The following is an 11,511-nucleotide window of genomic DNA, read 5'->3' as shown; positions in this document are numbered from 1 at the left end:
TTTCCTCTGCACTTTTACCATGAGCAGATGCATTGTTATCTCTTTCTTGCACGATGCACTCGTTAGGCAACAGCTTTTGAAGCCCCATCCTGACCTTTGGGTGCAGTTCTGACGGGAAAGGGGGCCCAGCCAGTGAAACAGCAAGTACTGTGGTTAGCAATTCCCAAGTGCCAGCGCCTGTCCCTTGGAGCGTCATCTTTTTTTTGGCACTGTTCCTTTCTGTTAAAAGAATTTTGTAGTCACGCTGGTGGTGGTTGGCTCCGATAGTCCAGGTACCTACCAAGAGAGGGAGGCTGTTGGCATTGTGGGGCATCAGAAATAATCCCAAGGACATGGCTTACTGTGGGCTCAGCACAGACCGGCCATACGGGGCTGAATCAACCTCTAGGTTTTGCTTTATCTTTAGGGAAATTGCTTTTACGCTAAGGTATCTTGCTGTTGTGGTTTAAACATACATTCGTAGGCATTAAAGCAGTTGTACTGCTAATAATGTAGATAGACTGTAACTGTGGCCAGGAATATTTGACTTTAATATGTTACATATATTTGTCCTTAATATTTTATGGCCCATGCTTTTAGAGGTAAACCACACAAACTTGAAATCATTGATAAATGCAGTTTCAGTTGCAAAAACTCCTCAGTGACAGCCAGGCTAGCAGGAATGCATTGGATACAGCCCCGGTGTGACACTATACAAATCACAGGTGACAAGCAAGTTGTTTGGAAAAATTGACTCTATGTGTACGAGCAGAGAGGTGCTATAAATGACACACAGCGTGACACTTGGCGTGAGGTGTCATTTGTGCCTAGTGACCGAAGCGGCTGCGCTCCCTGCGGGCCAGGGGCGGGCGCGGCCGGCTGCCCAGGGCCTGCCTCTCAGGCCTGCCTGAGGCTCCGTTGCGGGTGTGCAAGGGGAGGGAGAGGAGCCGGGGCCCGCCGCTGACATGGCTGTCCCGGCCCGGCTCCTCCGCAGAGCCGTGGCCGTTGCCCCGGGAGGCGGCGGGACTCCATTTCCCAGCGCGCCCCGCGCCCCCGCCGCAGAGGTCGGGCCGGGAAGATGGCGGCGCCCATGTCGCCCTTGGTTACTGCGCGCTGTCTGCTGCGGGCTGCGGCGCGGCGGGGTGGCCGCTTGCTACCGACGCGGGCCGCCGCCCTGCGGAGAGGTCAGTACCGCACCTTGCCGGGCGGAGGGCGAGCGGCAGGCTGTTGGGCACCGCCAAGGGCGGGAGGGAGGCAGGGTGCCGCGCACCGGAGGCGGGAAGCCCTGTCGTCCCTCGTCGCCCTCCGGCGGATGGGGCGCTGGGCCCCCGGGAGGGAGCTTGCTGGGGCCGGCCCTGCCGGGCAGCAGCCGTCGGTACATGCACCAGCCCTGCCGCCCTGACGTGCCCTGTCCTCCTCATGTACCCTCTCTCTGGAGGCCGGGGTGGCCTGGCCGCCGACTTAACCCCGCAGGGACCCCGCGTCCCCGGGTGGCGCGGCCAGAGGCTGTTGCCGGTACTCAGCCGCGGTCCCCGGGAGCGGCGGGGGATCTGTGGTTGGCCCCCCGGCTTCCCGAGCTGGCGGTGCCGCTTTCCCGTAGCGACTCGGGCTGCATCGGGGGCTCGGCGGGCGAGTGCGGTAGTGCCCGCCAGAGCTTTTGCTGTGCTTCAGGCTGTCTGGGGTTCTTTGCTCCCCATAAAGATCCTTCAGCGAGCTCTGTGGGGCAGCTTTACTGAAAAAGTCGGGGTAATACACAAATCTACGGGGATTTAGGTTAAGGCTGTCGAGGCTTAGGCTAGAAGCAGAGGATTTTTCCTTTAGGGAGAGCTGTTTGTCCTCTGCCGGTCTGACAAAAGTGTGCGGGGATTTGGTTAGAGTACAGGTGGGTCCCAGAGGTCTGAAAGTCGGTCAGCAGATCTAGGAAGATTGTTAGATGTTCATATATACATTATATTGTGATTGTACAATATTAATACATCCTGAGGAAAATAGGCAACCGCAACGGTTACTGCTATAGTTTTATTTGGTATTGGTCTAACACTTTTACCTCTATATGGATTATTTTTTTAACCAATGTATAACCGTTTTAAAATAATGTCAGAGCAAATCCAGGGCTTGAGCTTCTGCATTTCTGCAGCTTCTGTGTTAAAGGAAAGGCAGTCCTTAGATAATTTATTTGAGAACATCTGCAGGAGTGGGCAGCCATCGAACTGATCTGTAATCTTGTTCTTACAATCAATGGTTTATAGTCTTTTATCTGTTTTTTGTGATTTGCTTTCCACATTTTTATACCTTTTCCTTAATTAAAAGACTTAATAAGTAGTATTTGTGTAAAGTTGCAGTTTGGCTGATAAACTTTTCTAGCTCTCCTTTTTTCAGCTGTAGGTCAGATTTTTGGATAGGGTGTGCAGGGAAATAATAATCTTATTTCAGAATAATACCACAGGCTTGTATGCATTAAAGCAGAATTATAGTTCCAACTCATATGTTTCTCTAGAAGTTTAAATATTGCTACATGTACTGCCTAGTGAATGAGCTGCAAGAATAATAAATAGGGGTTCAGTGATTCATGTAACATAATGAGGCAAAGATGGGAAAACACTCCAAGTCCTTTTTCTTGTATCTTAGCTGCAACCTACCTCTTCTTATTTGAATTGCTCAGTTCAACAGGCCTGTATTTTTCTTGTTTGTTTTATATGATATTGGCATATATGAAATTGGCATAAATTTTCAATTTATACAGATAGCTTAGCTTCTCAGCGTGGTTGATTGGACTTCACTTTTCTAAGCATTCTCTTAAGCTCTGGAAAGTAAAAAATTTATTCAGATGACCTCTTCTCCTGTTCTTCTCATTAAGCACTGTAAAATATTTTGAAAGGAGCAATTGTTTGGTGTTACTATAGGACTATATTTCCTGCTTTGTAACCAACAGATGATCTCTTTCTGAGAAGCTTACATGACAAGTCTTTGTTCTTCTGCAGGTTTACACCTGTTCTTAACTTGAGTGCATGTACTTAACTCCTACAAATCCATGTACACAGTTTACCTATTTGAGACTGATTCTGCAGAATTGCATTTAATAAAGATTAGGCAAGAGAACATTATTATGTACAAAGTACCAGCAAAAAAAAAAAAAAAACCATTCTGGTATTTTGCTACCTTCTCTCCCATTCCTTTGCAGGAAAATAACCTTTGGAGCTACAAAGCTGTACCTTTTCCCTTCCCCATCACTGTAAGACCTTGTATGAAGGAAAGATTTTGCAGCAGTTCTGTTGTCAGCTTAATCACCCGTTTAGCGAGGTCTCTGATACCGTCAAAGTCCTCTTCTGTCGTGGCAGCTGTGATTCATAGGCAGTTTTAGCAGTTTTACATTAAGGTTTGGGGGATTTGAAGCAGTTTGGTTTCCTTGTGTCCCAAATTAATATTTTGAACAGTGCAGCGTTTAAAAGATGCTGTTACCACCTTCCCCACCACACACACCACACCCCCCCTTTCCAAATTCCAGTGTTTCTGAAAAGCTCTCAAGGCAGAATTCTGTCTGCAGAGCAGCACTGAAACACTTTTACATTGCCTTAGCACTGGAATAGCAAAAGCAGTTCCAGCTTCTTGATTTTGACTGTCAGCAAAGGTGACAGTGGGTGATTCTGGGGTCATGAACTTTATTGCAGTTGTAAGCTCCATGAGTTTGGTTTAGATGGTTTAGTCATAGGAAATGGTTAATTCATCATCTCTTATGTCTTCAGAATATATTTTCTTCAAAATGTGCTGTAATCAAGCACAATTATTGAATGCAATTCAAGGATAATTAGAAAATTTTAACTTCCCTTTTACTTCAAAAAGTCAATGTTGTCTTCTAGCCTTAATCTTTATGAACAAAACCTATTTCTGATTGTTTGCATGCATCATACATAGAGCACAAGGCTTAAAGGTGATTTTTTTTTTCTTAATCATCAGTCCCATGAAGTGCTTGTTTCAGCTCTGTTTACAGAATTAATAATACACATTTTCTTGTGTACTGTGAATGACCCTCTATTGAGATGAATATTGTCATCTAAAGCATGACTTACTTTTGCAATAAAAGGAGTTTGGTTCCACTGTTTGATCTTTGCTTCTTTTGCTGGCTATCATCTGTCCATTATTCTTTTTCATCCTATTAAAGGTCTAAAAATCTAATAGTCTTTAAAAGATACTTAGTTTGAGAGTAGTAAGAGATCTTGCAGATCAAACTTTATTAATGTGTGCAATACTCTGTCTCTTACAAAAGTGACTAGTAATCTTAAATTCATATGACATCTCTTTGTATTACTTGAAAACTCACAGATTAATAAGTCAAAAAGTCATGGAAAGATAGCAAAGATGAAATTCAAGTCAAAGAAGCCCATATTCTTTTTCTAGGCCCTGAATTATGGGGTCAACAAAGACCTGCTAGATTTTTTGTCACGAGAGTTCTCTTCTGACCGATTTTAGACATCACATTGTCATAATTACATAATGAAATATAACTTTTAGGGGAAAAAATAAGGATTGCCAGTAAATGGTGTAAATCTGTTACCCTTTCATGCTTTTAACCTCCTGGCTGCCATCAAGATCAGTTTTTGATACACCACAACTTAGCTTCCATTTCAGATTGTATTCTTGCATAAATAACTCCAGTGCTTGCTTCAGCTATGACTGTTGCTTTCATAAGCAGTGTTATTGAAACTCACAAGCCTTTTCCTGGGTCATCTCAGACATCAGCTGTAAGTGGCAGTAAGTTGACAACATACAACATCAGTTTTTCAATTTGCTGCTCTTTTCCAGAGGTAAGAATGCTTTTTATATTTTTATGTAGGCACTTACCTATGCAGTAGGAAATTAATGCCAGTTTACTGAAGTGTTTTACGTTTCCCATTTCAAAGGAAATTTTAATAACTGGTTTTAATAATTGGTTTAATAATTTAATAGGTTGTCATTTTCATTAGGCATTTGTCCATTTAGAAGTTTTGGCTTTGGTGAGTTTTTTCCATCACATTTCTCTAAGGCAAGGCTTTTTATTTGTATCACAATAGATCTTCATTGCAACTTGGACTGTGAGCTTTGGATAAGCAAGCAGAAAGGCAAATACAAGCAGCTAATTTTCTGTCTTAAAGTAAAGTGAAATTACAGTTAAATACGTGTGTTTTAGAAACAGAAGTTAATAAAAAGTTGCAACCTGGTGGCAACTCATAAAGAAGCAGAGAAAATCAGGCTAAATGTGATAATGCCCAACACTGTGAAGGTGGGAAAGGTATGTTATGTATAAGTACATGTCTGTGGTTACACACTAGGTGAATAATGAAATGATGCTGTGCTCTTCTGTAGTCATATCTGGAACACTGCATAGAGAGGGAAGATGCTTTTTCTTTGTGTGAGACTTGAAGATTTCAGAAAGAAGCTAATAAAAATCCAGTAACAGTTTATGTAATACAAATATTAAATTATAAAGAAGAGATAAGTGGTCATATTTTGCATGAAGGAGAAGGCTGTAGGACTACAATTAATGTCCTGAATCATAGGTGATTCCTATTTTAGTAGTAGTTTCCTTTACGTAAACTTATGGAAGGTAGTTTCCTGGTATTCCTCTACTGTGTATTAACATTTCTAAGGTTTCCTTTTCTTTTAAGTTTGGAAATAGATTACTATAGAAGCATGGTTGTGTGAATGATTTCCACAAAACAAGGGTTAGAAGGAAAGAACCAATTTTTTTTTTCTCTCTCATGGGGTAATTTATCACTTCAATAGCTGTCTTCTGTTGACTTACTTCTAAAGCCCCTACACACTTTTTAAGAGCATATGCCTTTTGCAGCTACAAGTTTGAGGTGATCACTTACCAGTTACCGTGTGCCTCCTGATAGTGTACTATGGTATACCCCCATAATATTTAAACCCTGGTATTCAGTATTATTTTAGGATAACAGTGAGTAATTTGTCCCATGACCCCCTCTGTCTTCACTTGCTCACACTCTCCATCTCTGTCATTTGTTAATGACAAAGTATTTTCTTCCATTCTCAGAATGGTTTGCTGTAAATACATGGAATCTGAGCCAAAAAGAACCCTTCTGAGGAGTTCTGCTGCTGTGTTATTTCCATGGCCAGGAAGGTCATGAGCCACAAACCCTTTCTTATCCCTGAATCAGCTTTTATTGTTTTTCTCCAAACTTGTGGTAAGCCATAGGAACTGCTGGCTTTATAGATGTTATAGATGGGGCACTGACTGTTCCTCACAGTGGCCCTTTCAGAGCCATCAAGCTCTGCACGTAGCAAAGGCATTGATAGTTCATAGGTACAGATCACAGGACTGAGATTGGCTTTATATGGAATGGTTGAAAACAAGCTGAAAAAAAAAATGTGGATCATCTGTGATAATTCTAGAGATCATCTGTGCCTTTTCCCTTCCCTTTGGAGGCAGGTCAGGTATTGCTGACCTGTTCCTGACAGATTTTTTATCAAGCATATTTTTAAAATTCTCTCCCCATCAGTGTCTCACAGCTTCTAGACTATTAATTGATTTAATTGGTTTAATTACAGTTATTGAGGTGACTGTATAGTTTATTTCCTATATCTGGAGATAGCTGTGTCCTTTTCTGTACTGTTCTCTAAAGGTTTTACTCAAAATTTGTCAATAACAGACTTGGAACTCAACTCTGGTCTCTTTAGCTAGGGTTGAGCTAATCACTTTTAATTCATAGCAGTAACTGTTCCTTCAGGACAGGTGAATTTGGTGTAATTTGACTCCAGATGTAAACAGTAACCGTCTTGCTTTGAAGAAACTAAGGTAACACTTGCAATAAATTAACATAATGGGATCTAATTGTTCAGCTTCATCCTTCTCTCTTATAGCTATATTCATTTATAAGAATTCAAAACTCTTCTTGTGCCCCTGACAACTCCTCCCTGGGTTGTGACCCATGGTTTAACAAAAAGTGCTTTAAATTCTACTCTCCCATTCTTTTAATATATCTCATGAAATACAATGTGAAAATTCAAAAGTGTGTCCCAGGGCAGATTATACCAGTATTGAATAGAAGAGATTTTGGTGGTTGGTTTTTTTTTTTCATGTATTCTTACATTATCTCTTATATATATCGATCAGAGTACTTGCTGTTTTTCATTTAATTTAATTTTATTTTGTTCGTGTAATAGTGTTACGATGGTGTCTCACTGTCAGTTTGTGATCCAGTATATCCCCTGAATCCTTTCTGACAGAGAGTTGTAGTTATTGGGATGGAGTCTAGTTGGAAGTCTGTTTCTAGTGGAGTCCTCAAGGGTCAGTACTGGGACCAGTACTATTCAATATATTTATTGATGGCCTGGATGAGGGAACAGAGTGCACTCTCAGCAAGTTTCCTGATGACACAAAACCGGGAGGAGTGGCTGACACCCCAGGAGGCTGTGCTGCCATTCAGAGGGACCCAGACAGACTGGAGAGCTGGGCAGGGAGAAATTTAATTTATTACAACAAGGGCAAGTGTAAATTTAAGTTTTACATCTGGGAAAGAACAACCCCAGGTACCAGTACAGGCTGGGGACTGAGCTGTGGGAGAGCAGCAGTGGGGAAAGGGACCTGGGGGTGCTGGTGGATGGAAGGATGATCCTGAGCCAACAATGTGCCCTTGCGGCCAAGAAGGCCAATGGCATCCTGGGGTGCATTAGAAGGGGGGTGGTTGGTAGGTTGAGAGAGGTTCTCCTCCCCCTCTGCTCTGCCCTGGTGAGGGCAGAGCATCTGGAATATTGTGTGCAGTTCTGGGCCCCTCAATTCCAGAAGGACAGGGAACTGCTTGATAGAGTCCAGCACAGAGCCTCCAAGATGCTGAAGGGAGTGGAACATCTCCCTTATGAGGAAAGGCTGAGGGAGCTGGTTGTCTTCAGCCTGGGGAAGAGGAGACTGAGGGGTGACCTCATCAATGTTTATAAATATGTAAAGGGTGAGTGCCAGGAGGACAAAGTGAACCTTCTCTCTGGGGTCACTAACAACAGGGCAAGGGGCAACAGTTATAAACTGGAGCACAGGCAGTTTCAGATAAATATTAGGAAGAATTTTTTCACTGTGAGGGTGACAGAGCACTGGCACAGGCTGCCCAGGGAGGTTGTGGAGTCTCCTTCCCTGGAGACATTCAAAACCCCCTTGGATGTGTTCCTGTGTGACCTCCTGTAGATGACCTTGTTCTGGCAGGGGGGTTGGACTCAATGATCTTTTGAGGTCCCTTCTAACTGTAGTGAAATGAGGCAATGAGGCAACCAGGTGCCACTAATTACCAGGTAGTGGGCATGAGCTTGTGTCAAGCCCACCTGTGCCTGATTAGGGCGGGCCCCCACTGCGCATGAGCAGGATTAGGGGGCCAATAAAAGGTGAGGCCTGAGGCACAAGCTCAGCTCATTCCTGAGCAAGCCAGCAGAGAGGTTAATTGAACCCGGGGCATTAGCACTGAGCCAGGCTAACCAATCCTGAGGGTAACAAACTCAGAGCACTATTTGTGCACTTCTGCTGGAACCTCAGAGCGCCGTGCCCTAAGAGAGGTTCGTCTTGCAACATCTAACCCCTAACTTCCTATGATTCTGAAGAGCTGCTATTTAGCTGGTCATCCCCCTCTCTTCAATTATTTATTTTCCCTAGGCACCATACTTTTTCCCTGTTGAATTGCATCCTATGTATTAGTCTTTGTCCAGTTTGTCAGTTGCCTTGTCTTCAAGGGTGTTTGTAGCCCCCCTCTGTGTTCCTGGTCTGTGTACTTTGTTTTGCCATATACCAGTCATGAATGGAAATTCTGGGTTGCACCAAGCAGAGATTCTGAGCCCTATCTCAAACTATTGGAAAGGTTCTCTTTCCGGCTTTATATGTGAGAGCATTATGTGACCCAATGACAGATGTGTTTCTACAGTTAAAATGTTTTTTTTTGATTTTGCACTGTTCCTTTGGAGCTAGTGTTGCTTTTTATTTGTTATGTTGTACTCTTGTTAAGTATTTTATTAAAAAAAAAAAAAAAGATTAAAATCTGCTTTTACATGTTTGAATATTTCTGAGTGTTTTGAAGTTGTTTTTATTGATCTGTGAATTTCTAGATCTGCCTTTCATTTTTAAAGAGAAAAATGTTTAATTTCCCTAGTGTTTTGGTTTCTCACCTGCTTCCAGTGAGGCCTCAAAGAAAGTGGGTAGAGGCCATGGTGTTGCTTAGGAAACTCATCTAAAGCATTGAGGGATTAATTTCTTCAGATCTGCAAAAATAACCGTGTAGTCTTTGATAGACATTTTCCTATTCCAATCTATTTCAAAGCAAAGAAGATATTAACCACCTTTTCAGTGTATTCCATTCTTAAATTTCTGATCTTGCTGACTTAGCAAACCTTCTTTGTAATTGTGTATGTTCTTTCCTGTCTACTAGTCTTATATGCCAGCAGAGCAGGCTATGGCAGTGGCAGGGCTTCACAGTTGCTGCTTGGAGTGGTTTGTCTTTCACCTTTCTTACAGAATTTCTGTTGTCCACCATTCTGTAAAGGATGAATCTGTTCAGAGAAATGTACAAATGTACTTTGGAATTTTTAACTGGTTTTGCCCCAATTTGCCCAGGAGGAGAAAACAAAACAAAGCCAAAAAACTTGCCTTGTAACAGCTCATCCAAATCTTACCATCCAAATGAGCTTTTTACTATGTGTGCATGTCAAAAATAAAAATAAATGTCATACCACACTACTAGAAGTGTTTACTACTGAAGTTAGAAGTTGATTTAATGAAAAACAAAGGGGTAGCATACTCTAGTGCTTGTACAGGTGAGTAATGTACTGATGTCTTTGTGTAAACTATTCAGAATGTATGTTGTCTGTAAGAGGATGCTTTACACAAATTCTCTATTAATAATCTGTTTTTCATTTTAACAGCATACACAGCTCAGGCAGATGAGAAGACAGTGCCTGGTGCCTCTACAGATGCCCATGCCAGGGCCTTACTGGTGTGCAATGGACCTTTAGAACACTATAACTTTCTGATTAAGCAAGAAGAGTTGAAGAATGATGAGCAACAAAGAAGAGTTGTGCAGCACCTGCAGAAGTTACATGAGAGCCTTAAAGGCTACAGCATCGGTTCAAAAAATCTTTTCTCAAAGGTGAGGCTTATTATGATAAAAATATTTTTTAAAATTTTTATTTGCTTATAAGACTGTGCTTAAAACACAAATTTCTGTCATTCAAGTGACTTTTATTTTTTAATCTTTACAAATAGATCATTGTGGCACTTTAGAAGTAACCAATATTACAATCATTCTTTAAGAAATTCCGATACGATTTTAATTATGTCTACTGTCTGCTTTCCCAAAAATGTCATTTGGCTGCAGCAGAGAGGGTCCTAGACTAGGTTTTAATTTTCAAGCACTGGTGTAATGTGTATTTGGGTTACATGGTTACTGATGTTTTGTGTTCTAACAGATCTTCATGAATGTAAGTGAAATGAGTGATCAGAGTCTAAATAGTTTATCTTTACAAGACATGATAGTATAGATCAGACCTGACTTTAAAAAAATACCCATTCTTTCCAGCATTGTTACTCTCCAGGTGAGGTAAGAAAAGAAGGCAGAGGTGTGATCTGCATCCCAGTTGCGCTTTGGGAGGCATCACAGCTTCTTGCCAAAGTATTAACAAAAATTCAACCATATCCCTCTTGCACAGTGCCTTAGCAACCATACCCCTTTAGCATTTGTAATGCTAATAGGCTGCAGCTCTGTAACTTTTGCTTGAAGCTGTCAATGCAGTGTTTTCTAGAGCCTCTATGGCAGTATTTTTCATATCTTGTTCTCATGCTGTTATTTTCAGATTGTTGCTCTTGTGGCCTTGCACCTGCAGATCTTGATAGCATTGCTGTGGCAAGTTCTTATGGAAAGTAACTAGAACTCAACTTCCTTATCTGTTGTTGTGTAGATTTGTGTTTGTATCTCAGAAAACAAAACATAGCCCCAGCAAAGTAGATAAGACATTTAATTACTTGGTAAATATTAGGCAATCATAGATATGCACAGAAGCTGAATGAGTGAATATCCTTCATTTACACCTTATTAACATACTCCAGTCAACACAAATTGTCATAAACAGGTGGGGGGAAACAATAAGATTGGGGCATTTCAATGAGTCTCATCATAAAATTATATTGCTGGGAAGAAAGCATGACAAGATGTTCATTGTGATCACTTTTCCTGCCTGCACTGGAGGAATACCTCCCTACAACTATGCAGAGGATGTCTGGAAGCTGCCAGTGCTTTTCCCAGCCAGCCACTGAGTGGATTTCTTTCACTCTTTCTCTTGCACCATTTTTGGTTTTATTTTTCATCAAAAGTAACTTCCACACTTACAGTCAATGTGTGCAGACCTTGCTAGTAAATTGCCATGCCATCCTTTTTCAGTATCTGTTATACAAGACACCTCATCTCGTGGGCGTAAATCTAAAAATAGTTCTGTTGCACTTACTACCTAACCATATACTTCCCATTACAACCCCAAATTCTCCTATTACCTGACACAAACTACTATTTT

The 11,511-nt window shown here is 41.7% G+C and overlaps 1 protein-coding gene across 3 annotated transcripts in view; it reads left to right on the top strand.

Annotated features, from left to right (window-relative positions):
* Positions 1 to 872: 872 nt before the first annotated feature.
* The window catches only part of AFG1L (AFG1 like ATPase), a 70,249-nt gene continuing 59,610 nt past the window's right edge, over positions 873 to 11,511 (top strand). The window contains exons 1-2 of one of the 3 annotated variants that reach the window (XM_071741215.1): positions 873 to 1,163; positions 9,871 to 10,094. In XM_071741215.1, the coding sequence (XP_071597316.1) occupies positions 1,058 to 1,163; positions 9,871 to 10,094 (330 nt within the window). In that variant the 5' untranslated portion in view covers positions 873 to 1,057. The remainder of the gene's footprint in view (positions 1,164 to 9,870; positions 10,095 to 11,511) is intronic. The other 2 variants (XM_071741214.1, XM_071741213.1) reach the window with 2 other exon arrangements.

The sequence above is a fragment of the Heliangelus exortis genome, chromosome 3 (assembly GCF_036169615.1).
Source record: "Heliangelus exortis chromosome 3, bHelExo1.hap1, whole genome shotgun sequence".
Classification (NCBI taxonomy): domain Eukaryota; kingdom Metazoa; phylum Chordata; class Aves; order Apodiformes; family Trochilidae; genus Heliangelus; species Heliangelus exortis.
The sequence above is the reverse complement of the archived record's forward strand: the minus strand, read 5'-3'. Positions and strand labels throughout refer to the sequence as shown.